At 37.3% G+C, this 27,941-nt stretch overlaps 1 protein-coding gene across 1 annotated transcript; it reads right to left on the bottom strand.

Moving 5' to 3' along the window:
• Positions 1–166: 166 nt before the first annotated feature.
• MSH4 (mutS homolog 4) lies at positions 167–27,738 on the bottom strand (the record flags this gene model as incomplete). The annotated part of the gene is made up of 20 exons (XM_082484082.1): positions 167–352; positions 696–784; positions 2,454–2,628; positions 4,121–4,249; positions 4,800–4,918; positions 6,087–6,287; positions 8,073–8,197; positions 8,965–9,068; positions 9,501–9,637; positions 10,768–10,937; positions 11,432–11,496; positions 11,930–12,004; positions 13,762–13,829; positions 14,592–14,764; positions 17,115–17,288; positions 17,908–18,023; positions 19,086–19,196; positions 20,861–21,024; positions 25,134–25,298; positions 27,477–27,738. 20 exons carry the CDS (start codon positions 27,736–27,738, stop codon positions 167–169), a joined length of 2,808 nt encoding a protein of 935 aa, XP_082340208.1.
• Positions 27,739–27,941: the final 203 nt, after the last annotated feature.

Below are 27,941 nucleotides of genomic sequence, written 5' to 3'. Positions count from 1 at the left end.
ATATGGTCTTTCAGTAGTAAGTATAATTTAGACTAAGAATTAAGAATTTAAAAACATGTGAATAGCAACGTTTTCTAATACTATGGAAAAAAATAGAATCATCTTGGGGAAAAAAATAGAATCATCTTGCAGTCATAAAAATTAGAGCAACAGTCTAAATTGCACATTACTGTTGCTCATCGTTTTGTCTGGGTGCAGGACAACTGGCTTCATACTTTTTCTTCAGGCCCTTCAAATATATACGCAAACTGTCTGGATCCAGTCGAGAATTTCTGGCAGTCTGAACCAATCTCATTGCTAAATGGTATACAGCTCTCTGTTCCATCATCTCAGGAGTGCTTTTCTGCCTGTGCTGTTCTTAAAAACATATACGTGCATTAAAATATGAAATCAACTATGTTCTATTATTAAAATACTAATACTAGCTATTTTCCAGCCCATTTCTGATCTCCCGATTCTTGGTTTGTACACTAATACTACAGCCAATACTCCTTAACCCTAAGGACTGCTCTGTGTTCTCACCTAACACTGCTCTTCAGTATAACCTTTCATAACTGGTTCAGAAATACGAAATTTAATGAAATCTATTTTTATGAAACCATAGGCAGTGCTTATTGTATATCCTTTCAGAAACTGAAAATATATATTTATTATAAAAACTGTGAATTACAGCATTATCATTTTCTACTACATACCAAAATTTGTTTTGCAATATGATTTGTGATTTCCTTTGCATCCAAAATTATGGATGATGGTAGTGAGGAAACTTCTGCAGCTTTTAAACCTAAACATATAAAACACAAATCAGGATTTTTGATGTAATTTTTTTCTTACCTTCCACACCATCTCTGCCGTAATTAACTTCGCCTACTTTTCAAAGGGTGAAGTTTTTATTTTTATTAAAATGATTTTTATATACTTTTTCTCTTCTTGTCTCTTTTTGTCTTTTTTTTTTTTAATAAACAATATGGTTTTGAGAGTTACAAAATAAAATATGTACTTTGTTGTAATGCTTCCTCCAAGATACACTTCCACGTGAAGTTACTGCTGGTGTACTGTAGCTAGGCAGGATGAGACACATTAGGGGTTCAACAGAAAAAATGGCACAGTGGTGTTAACAGCTTTCTCTGTTTATTTTTTTTAATTTCGCGGGCTGGAGAATACTGAGGTCATGCTAAATGTGCTCTCCATTAAACCCAGACATCAGTGGATATGGATGTCATATTCTAACTTACACTCTGTTGCTAGTAGCCAAACTGCCAGATACACAGGGTAGGAAAGAGATATAAAATATGTTTTTCTGCTCTAACATGATTTTTTTTACTGTTTTGTTTGCCCGTGGCCCTGGCTGTTCTGAGAAAATTCTGTGCTTCACTGGGTGCTGTGGGGTTAAAACGAAAAAGGGTCAAGAAGAGCCCTTGCGCTCTTTCTTAGAATGTAACTTTGCTCAAGTAAGGTAAAGGCAAGACACCAACATTGAGTTACCAAAGGTCTCCCATTCTCTGAGAATACTCTCTAAACATTTTTTCTGAGTTAGTGGTGGTGAAGCATCTGAAATTGAGCTTGGGCTGTCAAAGGTAAAGAAACTTACTCTGAAATTCTGATAAAGAAACATTTTAAGTCCAGTTCATTGAAGCTTGACTGGAATAATTTCTAGTCTTCAGTTACCACTAGCTTGCAAAAGTCATGTGTAGCTAATATGTTATTGATTAAATGTCACCTAAATCAAGGATCTAACTTCAAAATCTTGTATTTGGAAAAATACATATTTCTGTAACTCTTTAAAACACGTAGTTATGCCTTGCTGTCACTCACTCATTTCTTTATTGACCCATAACCCATCAATCTGTACAGTCTTCAGTATGATTTATTCTAAAGTTAAAAGAGAAGTAAACCCACTTTCCTGAGAACCTCTGAAAAGAGCCTGAGGCTGATACACAGTAAAATTCCTGTCCTTTTTTAAAGAAACTTGATTCATTTTTGTTAATCAAAAAAGGCCAAGCTGCTATTTAACTGCTATATCATTACTTATGGCAGACACGTAAGAGAGTTTTACATAACTCAACCCTCACCATTCTCAACTTTGAGTGGCTCCAGAACTTTCACTTGCTTCCATAAGCACAGATTAAATCAACTCAAGTACTGTGTGCTCAGAACAGCTCATCTCATTCAGAGGTCAGCTGAGTAGCTAATGACATTATAAAAATGGGTTTTTTTTTCACTATGAAATTTCATGTAAGTTCTTCATACTGCCCCAAACTACTGTCTCACTACATGGTCACTTAAAACACACAAGTATTTGGAACATACTACAGATCTGCAGTTGTTACTCTATGAGAGAGATACAAACTCAGCAGAAATCTGTCAGCAGAAAAATATTGTTAGATGCCAAATAATTGAAATAGTGTCTCATATAATCTTTACTAAGTTAAAGTCATAGGGGAATCCATTACCGTAGTTCTTTTCCTCTGTATATCCTTTAGAGAGTGTGTAAGTGTAAGCAATTTTCTCCTTATTTCCAGCACTGCTTCTCACATGCTGCACTTCAAAATGGTAATTTTCCACATTGGGATATAAAGCATCTATATGACACAGTTCCAGGAAATGTGTAGCAAACAATGTAAATGCCTAAATAAGGAAACAAGAAATAAATTTATTTTGGAAATGATCCTAGAATAAATTACAATAAATACGAAAAGTTAAGTTCTCACAGATGTGCAGGTTTTCCTTCAAAACATTGAAAAGCTGTCTTTAAATTACTAAAGCAAATTAAAATCTTTTAAGTGATGAGTTCTACCATTGGCAAGGATATCTCTTCCAACTGGGGATTCTCCCACTCCTTTCTCAAAAGAAGGAAAAGAATATCAGAAGTAACAGAAAATCCACGTTGCTTACAAAATTTGATTAAGGTTCATTTGAATGATTGTCAAATGGTTGCCTGAATACTCCCAAGGAATGTTTTGCCAAAAAGTACAAGCTACAGAAAATATCTGCGCCTTTCAAACTGAACCACACCACAGAACTACTCTGAATAAACTCCGATGAGGAACTGAACACCTACACACTTATTTCAAAAAGCTGACAACAACCTGAGGTTGATCACACAGCTAGTAGTGGGGGTGAAACTTCCAACCCACCTAAAACCATCTTCCACTGTTCTAAACAAGTCTCTAACCTCTGTGACCAATTCGTAAGTTGTGTGGAACTACTGCTGTACTTTGGAAAGGTAACAGCCAAGTAAAGAGGTTCACCTTTCACATTCAAGCATACAAAGCTGTACTAAGCAAAACTGAAGAGACTGGTTTATTGTCTTTCTAGATAGAAATGCAAGCTTACGAGCAAGACGGAAAGAGATGGTGACTGGTGTACTGGTTTTGCTGGGACAGAATTAATTTTCCTCACAGTAGCTTGTAGGGTGCCATGTTTTGGATTGTGATGAAAACAGCGTTGGTAACAGGCGGATGTTGTAGCTATTGCTGAGCAGTGCCGAGGCCTTCTCTGCTGCTCACCCCACCCCACCAGCGATGGGCTGGGGGGCACAAGGAGCTGGGAGGGACACAGCTGACCCCAACTGACCAAAGCGATGTCCCACACCACGTGACGCAGCAATAAAAGTGGGGAGAAAAAGGAGCACGGAGGGACGCTCGGAGTGACGGTGTTTGTCTGCCCAAGTCACCGTCAGGCATGGTGGAGCTCGGCGGTCCTGGGGATGGCTGAACACCCGCCTGCCGTGGGCCGCGGGGCATGAATTCCTTGTTCGGCTTTGGTCGCGCACACAGCTGTGCTTTACCCATGGAACAGTCTTCATCTCAGCCCACACGTTTTCGCAGTGTCACTCTCCCGATTCTCTCCCCATCCCACGGCTGGGGAGTGAGCGAGCGGCTGGGGGGGTCTTGGCTGACAGCCGGGGTTAAACCACAGCAACCAGGGAACAGAAGCACAGTTTATGTCAGCATTTTTCTCCATCACTGCAGTTCCTACTATTCACCAGTTATGAAAAATATAGTATTTAGGCAAGAAATCTCTACAAAACTGAAGTTAAATGATGAGAAAATACTATACTTACATTCAGTATCACAAAATAATTACAAGGTTTAAACTTTTTTCAAAACAGAATTACCTTTAAATTCAACAGATATTCACAGGCAGCATAACAAATGCCAATACCTTCTTCAGCACTGGTACCTCTGCCAAGTTCGTCAATTATGATGAGTGATTTGTCATTAGCATTTTGTATGATGTATGTTATCTAGGAAAATATTAAATGTGTTACTCGTATAAATGCATTTTTTAAAAACCCTAATAGGAATACTGCTGCTAACAGGAATACTTTGTGTTATTCAGATTGAACTTAATGCAGAAATTAAAAAAATAACTCAGATCCACAAATTTTACCTTTTCGCAGCTTTCAAATAGCTGTCAATTCTAATCAAGCAAAGACTGATACTACAGCACTCTTTCTCTTTTCCATGGAACATAACACTTTCTCTCAAAACCACATCAGTTTGAGAGAGGGAAGTCAGAATGCTTAGGCTCCTACAAATAATCATTTAAGGTCTAAGAAATAACAAAACATTGAAACTACTTTCCAACAGAGCACTGATTTTTACTCGTTTTGCAGTATCTTTTTATTTAAGATATGCCTGGTTTTCTGTGGATCATCACCAAGGTAACAGATGAAAGATGAATTTTTGACTACTTTTCAAAGTACACTCTTTCAGTAGAAATATATGAGTACAATCTTTATTAGCTTAGCAGTAAAAATGGGCCTCGAACCCCGGATTAGCTATGTTTAATACCTCTTTCATTTCCTTCATGAATGTTGATGCATTTGTTTCTATATCATCATCCATACCTATTCTGGTGAAAATTTGCTCTGCAATTCGAAAAGAACAATACTCTGCTGGGACATAAGAACCTACAAAACAAGTAAAATAAGAGTTTTCTCGTAACAGTGTGACAAATGCCAATTTGTCTGAATATGTCAGCGGGGGAAAAAATATCAGTTTTACACTAGGTCTTTATGCACTGTAGAGAATGCATCTTATGTTATAAAGTTTCATAAGAAACTTTATTTTTAAGAAAAAATTATATAGATACCATAATTAAAGAAGCTTATGAGTAAAACCTTAAGAAATCACATGCCTGAAGCTGTGTGTCAGTCCAAAGGGATGCAAAAGTGAGAATAAACACTAGGATTAATTTAGATTTCTGTAGCCATTGAGTTACTAATCCCAAGGAACCTTAAAACAAGATTATATTGCCTTTATCAGACTTTGAGGCTTAACAGTTTTATTGAATAGAAAAGAGTAGGATATGTGCCAAAAGACTTTACTGTCTCCTTTATTCATATTCAAGTCATGTTTTTGAGAGCAATTTCTGAAGAACTTGCTGTTGTTGGGGACTGGACCAACAAACACATGGCAGACAAATTTTATTCACCACTGCTAGTTTAATTCTAGTAAGAGTTAGGGTCAGTCTATAAGGTCTTTCTCCTGTGCTACTCGCCTTACCTTTAAGGTAAAAGACATGAGGAATTCCGGAGTATAGGGATGAGTCCCGGACTTTACAAATATTTGTTTTATTTGTATAATTTTAGTGATAGAACCTTGTAGTATTTATTACTATTTTAATTTGAGGTAGTTCATTAGTTTATCTATAAATTCATATTACTATACATAACTGAGGTATGCTCGAGTTCATCTGTTCCTTTTGGAAGACGAACACATATGTAGCCCAACAGGCAGACTTCAAGGACACTCGCTATCCATCTACCACAAGGTGCTAGACTGGGTTAAGGTGCTCCAAAATGCTGAAGAATACAACAGTGCTCCTCCTAAAGACACACTGGAGAAGCTTCTGGATGTGCATATGGGGCCCCACAAGTTTCCAGTGGTAGAACCAAAACCTTGCAGTGGCCTCCGTCAGGAAAACAAGAGCTGGTAGGAGCAAAGGGACTAAAAATTACCAGTTACTATTTAGATATAATTTTATTCTAGAAGGAAAATCGTTCAACCTCATAAATATTTTTAACTAGGAAACAATTAATGTGCTGCAGATTACTAATACGGTACACTCTTACTCACCAATCTGTGCCATGATTTGACAGAGGGCAATCTGTTTTAGGTATGTTGATTTTCCACTCATATTTGGTCCTGTGATAATGACAAAATTGTTACCCTCTGTCAGATAGGTGTTGTTAGACACAGGTTTTTCCATAGCTATCTTTTCAAGAATGGGATGCCATCCCTGCTTGATTGCTAAAGTGTCCGTAAATTCTGGACGAACTAAACGAGAAAAAGGATATAAAACATTGCAGAGTTAGTATGGAAACCTTTACATTATTAAACTAGTGCATTTTGAAATAAAGTAATTCTTGCAGAGCAGAAGTCAAATTCTGTGGTCCTGATTCCCCAATTTTTACTTTCCCATAGTGAGCAAGACTAACATGCGGCACTTGGGAAGAATCACCAGCCACTTTCACATATAGATTCTGATTGTCATGCAAGTCTTCATGATTTATTACTACAAAAACAATCCTGTAACTAACACTTCATTTCTAAATTAAAATTGTGTTTGTGTTCTGTAGTAAGTAGGGTTGGGCTCAAATAATAAAGAAAAATACTAAGGGTGAAAGTTGAAAAATAATTAAAACAGAAAACCTGAAAGCCAGTTTCATAGCTAATATATTTTTAGTAATTTATTTTTATACTGCTATGAGCATATAAAGTACAGGGGTCATGCACTCTGTTAGTACTGCAGATGTACCTTATTATATAAGCACAGGAAACAAGGAAGCAGCATTTCTTCTATTTTTGTTACATTTTATCATATTGATTATTTGGCTTTATACTATGCCTACATAGATCCATTTGATACCGGGACTATCTGTATGTGTTGTCAGAACACAGTTCTTTTCTGAACCTAATCCATACACCTCCTCTTTGTCTACTCGATGGCAGCACCCCAGGCTAACAAAGAAGCGCTGTTAAATTTGGTGGTCTGTTTATACAGAACGGCCTTCAAGAAATTGGTGCCAAAATAGCTTTTCAGATTTAAACACGGGGCAACTCTAATTACCTGGTGTAGATTTTAGTCATTTAATGATTTAGATGAGAGAGTCAAGTGGCAAAGGGGACTGAAAGCTACAAATGACAGCCCATTTATTTTGGTGGATACGTGTTCATGCCTGGCTGTGCAAACTGCAGGTAGTAGATTTATCGGAAAAGGTTAGTGGCTTTGGTCTTATTATTACTGCTGAAGAAAACTTGTGCTCCGATTCATTTGGCAGGAAAAGGTTGTAATGCCTCAAGCGTATCAGTTACTGTCCAGTTACAGATCAACTCATGTGCTACCACCGGAATCATCGGCACGTGAAGATACACAGTCTGTACTGCAAAGTAAACTGATCCTGCTCACAAACTGGAAATTACACAGCAGCAGCAGTAATGATGACCTGAGATGGCGTCCAGACCCGATTCAGTATCCACACCATATTGTACTGCAGATAAGTATCTCAGGTCAGCATTAATTGAAGACAATGTACTCATTTGTGCATTGTGGAACCGTGCTGTGGAAGCAGGATGAACAATACGCAGGTAAGCACAAGATCCTGGATTCCTTCGAACACTCTACTTCCAAAAATGTCTAGAAGTGCTACAGAAATTGAGGCAGATAAACAAAGGTAGCCACATATTTTGTTTTACAGTATATACTTAATGTTGATCTGCTTATATTATCTTGTGCCCTTTCAGAACAGAAGCGTAAACTCAGAACGTTCACAGACTTTGTGCTTTTGAACAGAATATGCTTATACTGGCTATCTTGAAAAGACCGGCTCTGAAGGCTTACAGCAGCTAAATGGCAGAATGCAATTTCAATGAATGGAGACAGAAAGAACATCAGCACAAAACTGGCATGGATAGACCAGAGACACTCACCTAAAGCCTACTAAGACCCAGAAAAATTAATGACATCAGCTTAGCAGTTGGAGAACCAGACAAAACAGCCTAGCTATTCTCCAACAGGAGGGTCTGTATCTGGCCCACGACAGAATCGGAGACGGAACTTACCATAATCAGAAAGAGTACAGGCATGGGCAAATGCAAGCAGCATATCCAGCATGGACACAATGTCAGACAGCTTGTATAGGCAATGGATGTGTTCATAAATCTCATTCAGTAGTTTACACACTATTCTGAAATAAGACACTGATTTAGTTGTTGCTAGTACATACTGACACTCTATATGAGTTACAGAAATAAAGCAAGTTAATAACGTACATACTGCATACATTAGGATAGAAGGTTACTCATAAAATGCAATCACCTCCGCCAGATGCAAGCAAATGTATAAATTTCTTTGAAGAAAATTAAGATCTTATACCGTCATCTCAGATAAAATTCTGATATCAGACACACAGCTCAGATACCAACAGCTTGTAAGAAAGCTCCACAAAGAGAATGAATGAAAGATACAGCTATGGAATCAAGTATGTTTTATTAACATGTCCAATGCAACTCTAATTACCTTAGGCCTTCATGTTAATAAAAACCCCACATGGTTTCTACAAAGAATTTCCATAAAATCAACATGCAACATTACACTTAGTAAGTCTTCTGAAATAGTAGAGCAACGTGACATGCAGCAAGGACAAAACACAGAAATTGACAGTTCTACTGCAAATGCAAGGAACTGATTAGAAATAAAAATCCTGCATTACAGAACTAATGCATTCATTGTGTCATTTTGTGTAGATAATTCACCCATAAAAAAATTAATAAATGCTGGCCACCCTTATTAATAAATGCCTATACATTTGTAATCATGTTTAATACAATATACACTTTGTGGGTTTTTTTAAGTAGCCACTTAACAGAAAGATAGCTTTAAGAAAAAATGTAATGAGCTGTTCATTGTACAAAATAAAAGTAGTTAGCAAATACTAGTTTTAAATGGTCTTACAAGTAGGTCATGTGATATATTTCTCTCAGGGACTCCTGACATCGTTCATTCATTTTTATTAAATCTGCTGAAGTGAAGCTGTATGTGTTTTTCATTTTAGTGATCTACAGGGAATTCAAAGCAACAATAAGAACTAGTCATATTATCAGAAACAAAAATAGTTTCTAAAAAGCAAACAGGGAACAATACGAGGAGAAAAAAAAAACAGAAAAAATAATGCCTGGTTACATTTGTCCCATATACATTTTTATGAAAACAAACAAACAAACAAACAAACACGTAAGAGAATGCAGTTATCAGCATACACACAACATAATTGCACGTTATTGCACGTTTCTGACTATATTAAGAATAACCAGAAATAGGGCAGTTATAAAAACGTACCAATTATACATTCATTTACTTCTAGATATCTTCACTGAAATTATTTTAATCGTTGCTTAAATTACTCTGTAATGTGCACTTTATTTATGTATTATACATTTTATATACATTACGTATACAAACATATGCAAAAACATATCTAGTACAGATACCTTTGTAAATTCTGAAGGAAGTTGGCCATTGGGTAATGTTGAACAATCAACATTCATCTGGATAAAAAATCCACGAGCAGAGCTGAAACTTGTTTTCATTGGTAGGTTGTACTTTTCTGCAAGTTGTGTTATCATACCTACATACCACAAATACAGATTTGACCCAAATTGCATACATTCATGTGCATACACACACACATGCATGTCTGTGTTGGTACAAAGATGCATAGTTCATGTGATTGAGAAGCGTTGAATGCGTCAAGTAAGTCAAATGACAAGAGGCCTTAGAGGTGGGTCTCCAGGGAGTTATTTAAGTAATGTATTAATGTAATAAATCTGGCTGCATAAAGCTACTGGGAAAAAAAAACAGTGGAGAATCAGATAAATTCATGTGTTCTTTAAAGACAGTTCACACATTTGACAAACTCCCAGGTGGGCCCAACTATGGAAAGGAAAGTGCTCGAGCACTTGGCGTCAGTGACTACTCAGCAGACAGAATATGAGCTGTAGGGTAGGGACTCTCAGTTTTTATCCAGTTCACTATTCCAAACAATCTTCTTTCCCCAGACTGAGGATAATGCTTTACATTTATAATTCCCCCTTAAATCCATCTTGTTCCTAGCTGGGAAGATACCATATGTGGGAAACTGTTAGATGATAGAATATGTACTGCTAAATCATGGGAATTCCGAATATTGCAGAGGGTAATAGTGTGGTACTCCTGTGAGAAGAAGGGATGGAGTTACTTTGTGGTGTTTCCCTGCTGCGCGTTGCTCTAAGCTTGCCCAGTCTCACGTTCCAACCACTCACAATGTAGACTAGCAACTTGGGACATTCTGGATATAGAATCACAGAACTGTTTGGGTTGGAAGGGACCTGTAAAGATCATTTAGTCCAACCCCTCCTTGCCACAGGCAGGGACATCTTTCACTAGATCAGGTTGCTCTAAGCCACATCCAACCTGACCTTGAACACTTCCAGTGATGAGGCATCCACAACTTTCTCTGGGAAACCCGTTCCAACGTCTCACCACCCTCACCGTTAAAAATTTGTCCCTTACGTCCAGTCTAAATCTACCTTCTTTCAGTTTAAAACCATCGTCCCTTGTCCTGTCAATACAGGCCCTGGTTAAAAAAGTCTTTCTCCCTCCTTCTTACAAGCCCCCTTTACCTATGGAAAGGCTCCCCAGAGCCTTCTCTTCTCCAGGCTGAACAACAATATGCCAAGTGCAAAGTACTTTGAATTCCAAATAAATAAATAGAAATACCTGCTATGTCATCAACAATTTCTGTGTATGTTCTACGAGCTATGTCAAGGAATTCATTGATGTTAGGCTTCACAGCATAGCATTTCTGGGTCCTCATACTCAGACATCCTTTTGTGTACCTTGTATCATCATTAATTACAGTTGTAATCTTTTCAAGTATAATTCCGAATCTGCAATATCAGTTGTATTTCTAATTAGCTATATACTTTACGATTTGTATTTGCAATATTGTCCCAAAATTACAAATAAGAGTATTACAAATAACAAACACTAAATTCCATGTCTATTTTTGCCTCAGAATGCAGTATGACTATACCCAAGTCTGACCAAAGACACGATTCAAATCTTTGGGAGATATAAATAATTTCTCAAATATACAGGCAACAATTGATTTTTGCATTATTATGGGGACTGTAGGAAACTGCAACTTCTGTCTTTTCAGAATTATTTCTAATGGAGTGCAGTTCATCAGCAATTGCAGTATTATAGCTAACCTCCTGTTTCGCTTTTTCCCCCCGTACTTGTTTGTTAGTTGAAAATTAGAAATTTTGACAATTAAAAATCAGCTTTTAGGCAGAAGAATTGAGCTATATCTGTAACTACAAGACATTCTTAAGAAAGATGACAGTTTCTAACACACTAGCTAAAGTATTATGATAAATACCTTGTATCTTCAAGAGAACTGTAATAAGCCTTTAGCAGAGGTGTGTTACAGCTTCTCAAAGCAGCCTGTTGAAGATTAAGATATGGACATGAACAGTTCCTTCTTTCTGTAGCCCTTCTGAAGGACTGACTGTTCTCAGATGCACTGGGGCTCATTAAAGGTTGCATAAGCAGCTTACGGAATCTGAGCAGGAGTTTCAGTTAAATATTTGTTATAAAATCAATTATTTAGGTAATGGTAAGAATCCAGTTCTTAAGAGTACTAAACTCAAATGCATATTTTCCATTGGCTTAAGAATTAACAGACTATGTTGGCAGTATTGTGTTCTGCAAGATATAAAATAAATTTTTTTTTTTGGACTCAATGATCCTTATCAGTCCCTTCCAACTTGAGATATTCTATTCTATATTCTATGGAATTTAACAAACTGCACTGTATAAAAGTAAGGACAAAACATTCTGTACCTTATTAAAAAAAAAAAAAATTGAGAGAGCTTACTTTTAGAGGCTCCACAAGTTCTAGAGTATGCTTCAGGTAGATTAAATTAGTTATTTTTGATTCAGCAGTTTTAACCTGTTGAAAAATTTTACAAATACTGAAGATGTTTGCATGCCTGTCTGTTTAAAAAAGTACTTAAGTACTAGCAGTACTCATACTGTTAATTGTAACAGGTTTATACTTTTAATGAAAATTGCCAAAATGCTTTATAAGCTCACTTTGACAACTCAATGTATAACTGCATAAAAAAATGTTTACCTAAATTTTACATTGCCTACTGTGATAGTTTGCTCATCAGTAGCTAATATGTTCATGTCTGCGCTGACAATGATTGAGAACGCTCTGCTAACCCAAGCCGTGAAAACTTCTTTTAATCTTCTATGTATACATAGCTCTATACAAGCTCTACATAGCTTGTAGAGTCTTTCAAAGTGAATACATTATGCATCATAATTAATTAGCATGGCCCTTTTCATAAATGCTGTTAAACACAACATAACCTAATTTGGTTGACTTAACTTTGGTTAATATATTTATATCTTTAAACCTCCGCCTGTGAAATAAAAAAAAAAATATCCAATAAATGTTTAAAAATTTTGCTTGCAATAATGACTGTTCTTCAAAATGTTCTGTCCACATAGGCATTCTACCTTGTTTTGTATGTGCCATTAACATTTACGATAAAGAATTCTGATGCCAATACTAGGACATCATGCATGTAGTACCTACGCGCTGTGTGAGAGGATTTTAAGAGACCAACATAGATAAGCACATTGTTTGGTTCTGAAGAAAATCTAGTCTCAGTTTTAACATGAACACAGGAGTATGACCTTGTGTGAAATCTCTTCTCATTCATAGCTAATAACTCTTTAGTCTTGTGGTAGAGGGCATCTCTTGCCTTATCTTACCTTCTACATAAAAATGTTTTCTGTAAAAGATAGGACTAAACAATGCTAAAAGTATGAACAGGAGAATCATAATCTGCAAATAAAGATGGGGTCTAAGTCCCATGATGGAATAGGACATCAAAAGGACAGATACAGTCATGCATGAAGGGTTGGTATTTCACAATGGAATGTACCTTTGCTAAAATAGTTCTTACAGGAACTTTAACTGAACTGGAGTTAAAACTGCACAAAAAGGCTGTGCTTAGCTCATACAATGTCTGTGTCTTGGAAGCTAACAGGTAAGTAATTCCCACTTCTGGCTTTGTATGTTTACGTGATTGACTTAGTCACTGAATACAGATTTAAGTTTATCTGCATTATAAGCACAGCTAAGCAAAGTCAGAGTGCTTCTTAAGAACCTTTTGCAAAATATCTTTTCAGGCAATAAAGACTAATTTCTATTCATTTGTATTACATGAAAACTAAGAAATGATTTAATTTCTAGTAAGAAAGATGCTTAATTTTCTTTAGGCTATCAAAATTTGCATTAACCTCCAAAAATAAGAGAATAAATTTCTGTTATACACTTTTTACTTTTATGCTGACGTGAAGAAAATTCCTCTCTCTCATCCTAGTACTGACAAATAGGATGTACAGTTACGAAGAATAAAGATACGGAGTGGTGAAAAAGTAAACATTTTTGAAAGTCAATTTGCATAAATTAAGATTAATATGATATTGAAGCAATGCCAAATTCTTCTAACATTCTCCTATGACAATCTTCTACTGCTGTAAAATAAGATACATTCTCAATCTATGATAACATTCTTCGATGTCTTTTTAAGGTGCAGTCTTTTTCTTATATCATGCATATTTATAGATATCACATATATTGCATGTTATAAGACAGATAACTGATCACCTAAAGTCTATTTCAAAACATACTGTATCTTGCTTTGGAATTTGTACCAAAACTGAAAGTAGTTGTTCTGTATCCAGGAATTTGGAGATAACTGTGAAACAAAAGTAAACAGATTAGAAATTGAACCGAAATAGTAATAAAATCACACAATTACTTAGTTATATTTATGTTAATCTTTTTCTTTCATTCTATCTTCATAAACTATTTACCAGGAAAAAAAACAGGTAAAAAATAGCTGCTTTTTAAATTATTTTGTCATAAGTATACTTACTACACCTAAGCATGTAGGGATTCTTGTACAAGTGGACATGTATCAATTCAGCAACCCTCTTTCTGTTAGACTGAATCATGTTTCTCTTCATAAAGATTAAGGTTAGACGATTCAATTTCAGGTGGACTAACTCATACTCTGGTATTGTATTTTTTTACGTTTGTTTACTACTATGTTTTATGAAGCAACAGAAAAAAATATACATACACAAAAATTATTATATCAGCAATGCCTTTATTTGTTTTTAATGTATACATTATGTATACTTGTATACTTCCAACACAGCACGTATCTACCAAAGAGGTAAAGAGACAAACTCAAACTCTTCAAAAATGCTACTGGCTCACTGACTTCTATCCACTTTATCAGAGAAATTCACTTCTCTTAGAAAAATACTTGAGAAAAATATCACTATCATAATAAAGATTACTTAAAAAAATTAAGCATCCACTATATGTGTCACCTGACAAATCATAAAAACATACTATTCAAACACAATGAGTCACACTGCACACTTTCATAAATTAGAAAAAAATGTTTGAAAAGAAACATAATACTATGTATTAAAAAATAAACTACTACCTGCTTGAAGACCAAAAAAGAGCTCCTCATCCTGGAGTAATTCCTGAACACAGTCCAGTCTTGTGTTAATTGTTTCGGCATCAACTAGTGGCTCCAGGATATTGGATCTAAGTCTTCGACTTCCACCTGGAGTTTTAGTGTAATTTAGGACACCAAAAAGCGTGTGACCATTCCTTTGAAAACAAAATGGATGCAAATGATACACTCACAAAAATAGATGGTAAATGTCAAATGAGGTTTTCAGGTAAGAGTATCCTACAAATTTGAGGTGTGCTTTTGGGATGCTTGGCACCTCCCTATTTGCCATGTATATTATATGTACTACAGCCATTTAGGAAGTCATGTAATTTACTGCAATTTAATATAACATTAGCCCTCATTATATCATTTGCCAAAGTATAGAAATACATTTGTACTTGGTATTTTTCTCATTTTTTGTACTAGTATTCCATTCCTACTGCAGTGGTGCAGTTCACATTTTTTCTCTCAATTGAACTACCTAAACCCAAACAAATTAACGTTACAAAAGGAAACAAATTATAACCTGAGATCAAATGCTAACCAGAACATTTCCATTAAAATACATTTCTGAAAATGATTTAAAATACTTGCAAGTCTGAGAGAAATAAGCATTGATTTTTTTTAAAGGACTTACAGCAATACAGGAGCCAAATAACATGTTTATGATTTATAAATATTATTTTCATATTCATGGCTTTTATATGTTACACATCCCAGGGTCTCACACTTAAGGGTTGATAGTATCTGTTTAAAATAAACAGCTTATAATATTTACATCTAGTACATACCTAAACAGTTTTAGAAACCTGAAACCTTCAATGCTATTGGCTTGAAAGGCCAGTGAAAACACTGGGGCCATGTAAACACATTGATTGAAAACAGAACTCGAATAGGAAGAAATCTGATACAAGTATAGGGAACAAACAGCGTAAAGATAGATAGTATAGAAGCTCCTAAAGTACCATGGTATAAGAGAGCAAAGCAACAATCAGAATTAAAAACGGGGGAAATTCAAAGCCAGTTTTACTAAGGACATATTTACCATAAGATGAGACTCATGACAATACATAAGGGTAACTCTACACTCAGGACAGCACCCACGCTGCCTACCTTTAACCAAATAAGGGCTCCTTTTCCCATACAGTAAATGAAGAGAGACAAGCCCCTCCAGAACTAATACTGGCACAAGAATTTGATTTAGGTGTTTCTGGTGTCAGCCTGTACTAATAACTTTTACCTGTTAACGTCTGATACAAAGAGACCTAACCAGGTTTTAGGGGCAAGATCTGCGCAATAGAAGTAGCTGTGTGTGACCCGATTCAAACTTGCCACTGGGTCAGCAAAAATTCTGCAGCAATAATGCTTAAAAAAAAAAAAACAAACCAAAGAGAATGAGAATCTTAAAGCAGTTTACTGCTCTTCAGTTCCTCCTGTGACCTCCCTCCTCTCAAATCCATCTGTGGAAGCAGGAGCAGCTTTCAGAGAAATGTTGCTCTGAGGGTACCAGTCTTGGAGCAGCTGGCTCCTGCAGTTACATATGAAGCAACGGAGCAAACAGGAAGGAACTGCGGGCACAGTATGACCTAACTGTGTACTCTGTGATCCCCCCAAAAATTTAAAAAAAGAGAAAAGGAAAAAAAAAAAGAAGAAAAAAGAGCAGTGACAGCAGGGTAAGGACAACTGATCTAGTCAAAGATGTCCCTGCCCACAGCAGGCAGGTTGAAACTAGATGATCTTTAAAGGTCCCTTCCAATCCATGACATCTCTCCAAATCAAAGTTCTTACGAGTAATACTTGGGAGAGTGAGGAATCTCCAGGCTCCCCGTTTTATATCAGGGTGATGAGGGGACTTCTAAACAGAGGTGGATCTCAGAACCTGGCAGGCAGCAAAGTGCAAGTTCCAACTCTTTCTATTTGTCGCCAGAAGCATAACAGTCTCGAGAAGGTAAACCTTGCAGCTGCTTCTGCCCAGAAGGCAGAACTCCTGGTGAAGGAAGTGCTACGAGCCTTGTTCTCCATGCAATCAAGGACCACACTGCACGTGACCACCATTATAGAGATTACTTTGTTTGGCACTATTCCTTAGAGCTAAAGGAAAAGAAAACCTTTCAAGCCTGGAGTGTTTATCTTGTGTAAACTGAACAAAACCTAGGCATTTTAATCCAGCATAGGCAACTTCTTGCAGAACTGTTGCCTCTTTCATTTCACAATCTGTGAGATTTTTCATCAATATAATTTACAAGTTTGAATAAGACATCAATGTAAAGATGACTATGTATCATCTCTTCCCGCAATTCACTCCTAGGATTTCCTATGCTAGAAATTTTTTGCTGAATTGTAATGCATTTCTCTGTCCAAATATTTTTTAAAAAGCTCTGGATGGTATATAAGTTCTGTCACACAGAAATATATATAATGGTCAGCTCTTTGACACAAACATCAAGGAAACTTGGTGAAATACAACTTTATAAACGTGTAATTTGCAAACTTAAGTATTCTTACCGAGAATCTCTGTTATTAATTACTAGTTCAAGATTTTGTGCTGATGATGAATCTATCATAGCTGTTTTCTCACTCCCCTGGAAACGCACCTTGAGTGATTTAGGAGCATAAACTGAATTTTGAATAAATTCAACATATTTTAGCAAAGCTGCAGCAGCTGCAAGACAGTAGTACCTTGGAAAGAAAGAATCTCTAATGAATGCTGAATAGTGCTATTTAAACAACACAAAACTGAGTGCTGCACTACAGAAATCACATTCACACTTCTCCTTGACACCTACTGGGGTTTATAGCACCCGAAAAAGCAGTATGCTTTAAATATGCACTAACACATGTATAGTGCACATATATGCACATAAACAAAATATTCATGAATGTTTGAGTCACCCCACACTATATAGTTGGTATTGTGAACATACATATTTAAGTAGTTACACGTGACTTGAAATGAAGACCCAGGTCACCAGATATCACTACTTAAAATTGTTGGTACAAGGAAAACATTTGCCAAGGCAAGAAAGAAAGGCAACGATAGCTGTTAAGTTGTATCTTTAAAGAAAGAATGAAAAGGAGAAAGGGGAAAGTTGTGAAAACTCAAAAAAAAAATATATCCGTAATGGGCTTTCTATTTAAGTTTCTAGATACATCAGACACATTGGAGGGCAAAGTAAAAGAACGGGTCTGGTATGATTTTCTAACTGTTGCAACAAGCCACAGACTTGTGTACTAATTATGTAGAAAGCTGTTAAAAACTTATCTGGACACAGCATGCTTTTTCCTTATTTAAGCATACTTTGATTGAACCTCCATGAAAACAGTGCTGAATTCAGAGGCACACAGTTGTTCTATGTATTCCAAACCCTTTGTTTCATTGAAGTATTTTCTTTGGACAGTTGTAAAAGTCACATTCTGTGAAGATGGGGGGAAAAACAAATAGTTTAAAAAGTTACAGAAAATTTTTCCTCAGACAGGCTTGTCTGTTTTTCTGATACGTTTCCAAGAAAATCTATCAACTGATTCAGCAATCTGTCTTTGTAGAAGTATTCATTCTAGCTTATCAGCACAAGCAAGCCACAGGATTGTCACACATCTTTACTTCTCTCTGGTAGTGAGTACGTATAAAAACGCTCATACTGCTGTTTTGAGCAAATTAACATGGGCTTTTTCTTGGACATTGCTTTTCATCTCAAGAACTATCTACTCCCAATTTTGAATTTAACTTGTATTTGGTGGAAATTAATGCATTTTTGGGAAGAGTAATTTTCATGCTAGCATCAACGCTCACATTCAGACTGCAGGTTTCTGTTGCCAAGGTTTAAGCCCAAGGGATTGTTATCAAGCCTTCGATGGTAAATAGGGAATAAAGACATATAGGTAAGTGAACCTGTGCGATGTGTGAATGCTGTATGCAAAAAAAACCAGGAGAGAGGTCAGGAAGTAGGAGAGGACTTGTGAAGAAGCCATCAGCAGTGTAGACACGGAAGCAATTCAGGTTGTAATTAATACAGTTTTTTAAAAGTTCTGGGGCTTTTCTATACTCACAAATTATATATTCTAGTTCATCTCATCCTCTTTTACGCTGCCAGCACTCTTTTTCCTATTCTGTGATACATTAGTCCCCTCTATTTACCAGGCTGACAAAACAAAGAAGGAGCAAAGGAAAATGCTTGATTTTTTTCATCTCTGAATCTTTCCTAGGTTCAGTATTGCTCAAATTACTTCGATGCCACAAATTCAAAACTTTCCGCTTCATTCAGTGACACACTTATCTCTGTAATTGTCAGGATTAGCAGTGTTGGAGCTGCATTTAGATTATTCTTTACCACGGTAAAATTAGGCCCGAAAATCATAGAAAACACCAAATCTGATTGCATTTAAGGCTTTAGAAGTTGTGGAAAACTCTCAAATCAACAATCATATGAAAGCGATCAACAAGAACTCTAAAATATGGAATGAAATTTAAGAGCTTACCTTGAAATGTTCTGTTATCAGACTGAACAATTTTGTTGTGTTCCCTACATCACAAGCAGTGTTTGACATTATTATTTCTAGTGGTGTTAAAATCTTGAGCTTAGTAATGACCTGAAGAAAACAATTCAAAATAATTAAATGAAAATCCATATGTATTCTAAAATATTTTTACACAATAATGAACCAACAATAAAGAACTATAGAATCCTTGTATTTTAAAATCACAGTTCCAGTCTTGTAAATAAAGACCAAATTTTGTGCTAACTGCTACACTGAGTCAACTTTATCTGTATGTATAGTTACAGATACATAAATATACATGAAACTAAATTAAAAAAAAAAAAAAAGCTGTATCTATCTCCTGTTATTTAAACACAGAAACATGCTTGTTATCAAAGCAAGAGAGAACTATCCAAAGCTATATTCCATTACTGTGATGGGGAGAGGGACTTATTTTCAACGGATGGCAGCTTTCTGGGCTTGCAGCAGCAAAGTTAATGGTGCTCTGGAAGATGAAGAAATGCAACTGGTCTGAATATTAACAATCTTTTGACTGAGACTTGGTTTAGACTTTGTTCTATCCTCCTCTTAAGCACATTTATGTCAGCCTTATTGTTTTCAATATGGCTCAAAATGCACGTACACAACTGCTGGAGTGATTTAAAGTATACTACATGCTTTTGTTTACTGTCTAAGAAAGGACAAATAATTTCCTACATTTTCTCATGCACCCACATTTTCCAGGTGCACACCCATTTCGATTTTTAGTACTACGTATTACAGAAGTATTACTACGTATTACAGAGCACTGGCACAGGCTGCCCAGGGAGGTTGTGGAGTCCCCTTCTCTGGAGATTTTCAAGACCCGCCTGGATGCAGTCCTGAGTAATGTGCTCTGGGCAATCCTGCTTTGGCAGGGGAGTTGGACTAGATGATCTCTAGAGGTCCCTTCCAACTCTGAAAATTCTGTGATTCTGTGATTCTGCAACTGCCACATTCACTATGGACTTGTGTGTGTTAAGACCAGGATAAGCTTTAAGAGCACCAATGATAAAAAAAAAAAAAAAGACATTATATAATATGCATTTTAGCAAATTGATTTGACAGCTGTCTATATTCCGAGTCATATCTACTTATTCTCTTAACTAAATTTAGTTTTTATTTCTTTGAATTTGTGAAGATGCTACAAGCCACATTATTTTCTAGCATGTGTAACTACAAAACCATTAAATAAGATGTGTTATTAACACTGGTGTTGCATAAAACAGAGATTACTCTAAAAATTAACGTAGAGTATGCAGCGCTGGTAGGCAGAACACTTGGTTGTAAATTGAGTGAACTTCATTTTGAACAAACTGAGAAGCTATTTATGAAACCACACAAAGCCAGCCCTACAGTTACCCTATCCCCCCCCCCTTTATGCAGTTCTACTCTCAGTCTCATGAAAAATATTTGCAAACTTTATTACCATGTATTGTCCAATGCTCTTCCAAACAAGGCATCTCACCCCCACATAGTTCAAACACACTGTTTTTTGCAGAAAGGCTATTTTTCTTTTGCAAAACATTCTTTCCTCTATTTAAAATCTGAGGCACAGTAAAGAAAATAGCAGTCCTTTCAATATTGCACATTTTCTAGAACCTGTAATTTTCACTTTTGAGAAATTTCTTCTACAAACTAAAAATTTAATTTCCCATTAGGCATAAGCTTTTTTAAGAAAGTAAGTCACAATAATTAGCCTGTAAGGGATACAGCAATTAAGTATGCAACAATACCTTGGCATAAGTTGTATTGTCTGCAAATTGTGATAATATCACCTCAGGATTTTTCAAGTCAATACTGGCCATTCCTACTTCACCTCTTGCAAGACCTCTTCCTTCTACTACAGCGACAACAACCGATGCCACAGTATGAGCAGAGACTGCGGATGAGGATGTAACTGGAAAACAGTTGCATATATTCAGTTACGAGCCGCTAATCATACTTTGACATTCCAAGTGAAATATGTGTTTATATTCCCATATCCATGGAAAGCCCTTTCAATTTACCAAACAGTTAAAAATTAAAAATCCTGGCTCTTGAACTCCTTACTTCCATACCATATAGACAAGGCACACTGTCCGAAGTATGAACATCATACTCTTGCGTTAACAGACTGATTGAATGTATTCCTTTAAGATTGTCAGAACTAATCATACTTCTGTAGCAAGTGAAAATACAGTTTCTGAGCCCTACCTCTGTAGTAAACAAAAAAAGATGTTTAGTACATGCCAAAAGGCATGGCTATTATTAAACATTTGCCATTTTAAATTCAAAATGATGCATAGCTAGTACTGCTAGCTAAAACCAGGTGTATTAATTGCAGAGAGTTAACACCCCACTAAAAGCACAACTCTGAGACGGCTTAGAACTCGTCAAGTCAGGGGAAACAATCTGATTTTACGCTAAACAAACTATTCTAAAAATATATATATCTACAGCACACTTGAGACCAAATAATTGGATTTTCATTTTGGTGTTTTTTAAAAAGTAAACATTTTTAGTACCTTAGAATTAGTTTGGCTTAAATTTTCATAACAAACTCAACTAATCTCATCTCCTCCTTCAAATACCCAGCTATCTCTCCTTACAAAGACTATTTTACCTCTTACAAAGATTAAGTGTGAAAATTAAGATTACAGCTCCTTAACACCTAACATCTTCCTTTCTGTAGTCCCTAAACCTCATTCTCTTATCCAGTCTCTTTCTTTTCCCACACAGATAAAACGACCAACCCAGCTGCTCCAGCAATTTGCTCAACATGACATAGCAAATCTACTTGGGATTGTACTGCAGACCTACAATAAACCTGATACTTATACCTAAACTGAATTCTATAGACCCAGGATTCCTGATCTCATGTAATTCAGATCCAAACAGCTAATTTCTAAAATGGCTATTTTGTGTTCAACTACGGTTTGCAGTAAAGTTGACTAGAGAGAAATTTTGATACATTCCTTCATTTCACTCCTCCCACACCACTGCATGAGTAAAGCACTGGACTTTAAAGAGTACTGAGTTAAAACCCAACTGTCTTCTACCACTAATGTTTTGATGCCTAAAATCTAAGTTGCAATCCAGTAAGAAGGATAGTCTCAGGGACAAGGTATCATGTGCGATCAGAACGGCGGGGATAAGAAGTCAGACAAGATGCACTGACCCTCCTTCCCACTTCTGCCCAAGTTCCCTCCTGCCATCCCAGATCTCTGCAGCAATGACTTAACCGATACCATCAGAGTCTACACACACCAAATTACGCTGCACTATTTAAGAAGCACTGCTCTTAAGTGCTAAGTTCCAGCACTTCCTAGACATGACATGTAACTAATGGTGTGATGCCATTTTATTTGGTGTACTGAACTGTTTTTTACCTATGAAAGACCAAAGATATGCATACAGTGCTTCTTTTAGTGTCTCAGCTAATTTGTGTTATGTTCTTCCAAATTCTATTGGAGAAGCTACTAATGACGCTGTGTTTGGAAATCCACAATCAGAGACACTGAGACTGTGCTATTCCAACGAGCAAATGTGTAACTTGCTGAGCAATACTGAAGTAATTCCACACTATGAAAAGCTGCTGTTACATACGCTTTGGTATAACTTCTCAGACAAACTGGAAAATCTCCTCACGACCTCAATCTTAACTTTCAACTGAAAGCCAAACCACACCTTACAATAGCCGAATTGAACAGATTCTTCACTTAATCCTTCTTGAATTCACTTAAATGTTCAGAAGAGATGCCATTATTAAATAACCATTAAGTCTAAAGTATTCAAAATAAGAAAAATACTTGCATATACAAGGCATGCCCTATTTACACTTTCCAAATCATCTAAACAGTACTGCATTCTGATAGCATAGACATATTTACCAATCTGAAACACCAATAAACTCTACCCGATTCCTAGTGATTATTTCCATTCTTTTCCACCAATACCTTTGCTTGTTCTTCACTGATTTTGCCCTCAAAAAGCAACGGAGTAAGAGTATTCTCAAAAGAGAATGATCCTGCTGAAAAGGCATAATACACCAAACCTGCTAAGTAAACTCAATTTGTACCCTAAGAATCAAAACTAATCCTACCAGGAACCTGGAAAGGCAAGATCAGAATCAGAGCTGATCTAAAAGCTTCAGATTAAAAGGCTGTTTGAACTGCAACCGGCTACTGCCTGAGCAAAACCTTTCAAGCCCCACACAACCGAGTCTGAACCCTCATTTATTCTACCTATGTTCCATAGGTAGCAACAGCATCCACATCAAGTTTCATCTGAGGCACGCCGAAAATGTAATTGTTACTCTGAGTCTTCTACTCAGAATAACCCCTGGCCCACCAGCAGCAGCCGATCGCAATAGGAAGTCTTCTTTTAAAAGCAACTAAAAGGTGAAGGTAAGAGTATTTTACAGTAGGTATGGCAATTACACAAATTTTGTTTGGGAGACAGTTAGTTTTTCAGTTTGTCACACTGAAAAAAAAATAAAATACAGTGACCAACCAATGCTCTTCAGAATGTGATATTCTGGATATGCTGTCTTCAACACAGATCAATGACAGACTGATTGAGGAGTGTCATATACAACACAGCAAGCATAAGCAAACATACAGACACACATACACAAACACAGAATCATAGAATCATTTTGGTTGGAAGGGACCTTGAAGATGACCGAGTCCAACCATTACCACACCACTGCCAAGCCCACCACTAACCCACGTCCCTCAGCACCACGTCTGCCCCTCTGTTAAACACCTCCAGGGACGGCAACTCCACCGCTGCCCCGGGCAGCCTGTGCCGGTGCTGGACAGCCCTTTCCGGGAAGAAATTTCTCCTAATATCCATCCTAAACTTCCCCTGGTGCAACTTGAGGCCGTTCCCTCCTGTCCCATCGCCTGTTCCTTGGGAGCAGAGACCGACCCCCCCTCACTACCCCCTCCTTTCAGGGAGCTGTAGAGAGCGAGAAGGTCTCCCCTCGGCCTCCTCTTCTCCAGGCTGAACAGCCCACATGTAAAATCAAAGGAAACTGAAGATGTCGATTTGTTTCATTAAGTGGCACAAAGTCTAGAGATCTCTGCTCTGTGGGGTTCCAACATCGTGGTTACTCCGATTCCCCAGTTTCTGGAGCAGTCACAAAGAAAACTGCGGATCACAACAGCTGTAGGAAATCACAGACTTCACGTCACTGACATTTTGCAAAACAGTAATTCAACTGAGTGGCAAGTGGAGAGCCAACTTGCATTCTTACCAGAAACAGGTAATTCTTTAAATCAAATTTTAAGTAATTTCATTGCTTCAGAGAATTACCATTAAATAACCTTAAGAACACTGAAGACTGAACTGATAGTGATCAGTTAGGCTGTGAAAGAACCAACTTGGGATCCCGTTACTCCTGCACTACCAGAGCACAGGCACACATAACGTGGCACGAGGCATCACTACCCTGAACACAGCTTTGCCCATAAGCAGCACTGCAAAATGTACACCCAACGAGCTACTGCATAACTGTTCTTCTGAAGAATCGGTGTTCTATGCCTTTGAAGACACCAACATAAAAATGCTTAAAACTTGCATCAAGAAACTTGAGAATGACAACATGATACATGATGTGCAATGCACTACAAGCCTGAAAAGAAACCCTGATCAGAAACGTGCATACATTCGGGCTCTTCAGTTCAGTCACCACACAAACCAACAGTTCCACAAAAATAATTTAATTTTGGACAATCTGAAAAAAAGTCTGAGTTCTAACTATATTGATAATTTATACACAAATGCAAAGTCAGGGACAAGAGGTTGCAGTACCAAAACACCTACTCAGCACTAAAGTAGTATTTTCCCCTACGGGTGCATCTTTCATTGGCGGGAACCCTCTGTAGTACAAAACACATCATGTTTTGGGTTTTGAATATATTTCAGTATCTTACTGTACCACATTAAGACATGAAGTATGTCTAATAAAATAATGTTAGAAATGTAAGTAGAACTATTTCCTTTAAGAGCTGTTAATCTTACCTGAATAACCCATAAGAGGGGTATGGCTCCTGCAAACAGACCTACTAGTAGAGAGGGGTGTTTTTCTCACACATGCGCTATTTAGGCCTCGCACAGAAGAAGAACTCGTGAAATTGAATGTGCTAGCATTTTCTACACAAGAACTTTTGTCCCCAAAATATGAGTCTGAGGGGGGAAAAAAAAATTAACTTTTGAAAACAGACACATTAAACTGTATATCGTTTAACTGAAAAAAAAAAAAAGGATTTGAATCAAGTTTTATTCAGAAAGCAATATATAAATATACGGCTTAGAAAACTTTATTTTTCTTACCAGAAATAGAGATATCCAAGCAATAACCTTTTACGTCATTCTATAAAAGCTCTCCAAAGTATAAAATGAAATAAAAATCAGTCTGTTTTGAAAACAAGCTTATATTGATACGGTTATTTTCCACAAATACATTACGTGCAGTCCCAATAAAAATATCTTTCCTTACATTGTTGGACTGAAATAATAAAGTAGAAGTCACTTTACAATGCATAATTTAATATTCTAATGAATTCTAAAATTATTAAAGAATGCTGTGTCAGCTGTATCTCGCATTTGCTCATCAGTTTTAAAATCCCTATCTGAAACTGCACATTTATGATTTTTTTTTTAAAGTTGAGCATTCTTTTTTAAAAAAGAGCCATAAAAGAGAACAAAGAACCATGCTCAAAAACTCTTCCGCTTGAGAATGATCTCCCTTTGAATTTATGGGGTTCAACTCTCAAATCATACAATAATCTGGGGCCTGTTTGTTATCTGCCACTTCTGTTACTCATGTATCTTAAGATTTCTCTACATTTTTAAGTCCTGCAAAATCTTTTTCTCAGATAATTCTTTAGTTTCAATAAATTGAAGTATTTTACTTATTTTTACTTCTCTTGAGATGACTGAAACCAACATTAAATCCTTAATCTACCTTGGATAACTGCTTTTTAAGATAAAAAATGAATTAAAATATAAAAAGGTTTTCCACTTAAAACTTATATTGAGACATGCAACCCCAAATGTTTCTGTTATTCTATTACATTAAAAATTGATCTCCAAGACAAAATACTTCAGTAGTGTTCTCCGATGACTTAATAACTGCAGGACATTTTCTCATGGTTGGTACAAAAATATTTACAGTACTGTGGTTTTTTGTTTGTTTTTTTAAGTCTTACAAAACTGACAGCTGGAAACAAATCCATTACTAGTTCACACTAAGTTTTTTATAGAGTGAGCAAATCAGCACTGCAATATATATAGACGATTTTTTAAAATAGCATTCACTTGGATTTTGGCATAAGTTTACTCAGAAGTCTGGCAGAAGAGATTTTGCTATTATCTTTGAATATACTGAATCTGGCGTAACATGAGGAAAAAACTAATTTTAAAGGCCAGATGAACCAAACCATCTACAGATATTTTTTTTTAATCAACATTTAACAAATAAGTTATAACCTACTCAAACTAGCACTCTTAAATTTTATTCGTTTGTTATTTGGTTTTTTTTAGGATTCATGACTGATCATGTACATTATCCAAAACCACGTTACCTTCTCCCCAATTTATGCGTAATGCAGATATATGTACTTCAGAATGCACGTCAGCGAGCGTTAACAAGAATTCACAATTCTTTTTATATTTTTTCCACTGAAAAAAATACAATTTAAAACATTTTTCTCTGCCTGCCAAGATACAGGCTCTGATAGTGGGATAAAGTCTTCTGAACGGGTTGGTGCACACGCGATTGCTGTGCCGGCGCTGCGGAGGGGTCTCATCCTGAGGGGAGGTTGGTGCGAACAGCGCCTTCACGTAAAGGCAAAACAGCAAACAGCAGTGCTGCACTGTAGCGCCACAACGTTCTTACACCACCTCAAGAATAACAGCGCTTAAATCTATTTCAAAGGCCAGGCCAAAAAAACCCCCAAACCCAAACCAACCAGCCAAACAAAAAAGCAAGAAACAAACAAAAAAACAAACACAAAACCAAAATCCATGACCAACTGAATGTGGTTCAGGTCTCTAGTAAAGCAAATAATGTGCTGCAATTCAAACCAGCTTATTGACCCTAGCAGGAAATTCAGATAGTCCTATGTATACAAGCTACATAAAGAAGAATCAAGATTTATTTACGGAAGCACGAGGAACGACTACCATTGTTCTGAGGGGCCGAATGAGAAACAGCAGTGAAGATGAGGAGAGGCTGTTGCCCTCTTCTCAGTACAAACACCGCTTTTAGCAGCTCTTTCTAAGCCCGACCCAAGTGAAGAGTGCCAGAGGATAACAACAGGGGATGAAGACCCAGACGGAGATGGCAATGCTACAGCCCACCTCCTCTCCCGGAAACCGGCGGCTTCACCCCGGGACCACCGGCAGTCCGGCTGGGGGCGAGGCCCTCCCCGCCGCTGGAGCAGCCGCCGGTGCTGTCCGCTGTGCTGCGCGGCGTCTGCAGCAGGCCGAGGGCATAGCGGGGCGCCTGCTCCGCTCGCCCGCCCGGCCCCGAGGTGGACGAGCCGCGGCCCGTATAGGACTCGGAGGCGGCGGAGGCGGCCGCCCACCGACATGCGCTGCCCGCGCTGCCCTCCCTCAGCATCGCTCCGCACGCGCTCAAAATGGCGGCAAACACCGCCCGCGCGCACGAGCCTCACAGCCGCGCGGCGGCGCCGCCTCCCGGCGAGATGGCGGCGCGGCAGATGGCGGCGCAGGCGGAGGGCCCCGTGTCCGCCCCCCCCCCCCCCCCCCGCGCCGAGCGGGGGTTCTGCGGTAAAGAAAGAAAGAAAATGATAAAGCTGCGGT

Source organism: Vanellus vanellus (assembly GCF_965231255.1).
Source record: "Vanellus vanellus genome assembly, chromosome: 5".
NCBI classification, from domain to species: domain Eukaryota; kingdom Metazoa; phylum Chordata; class Aves; order Charadriiformes; family Charadriidae; genus Vanellus; species Vanellus vanellus.
The sequence above is the reverse complement of the archived record's forward strand: the minus strand, read 5'-3'. Positions and strand labels throughout refer to the sequence as shown.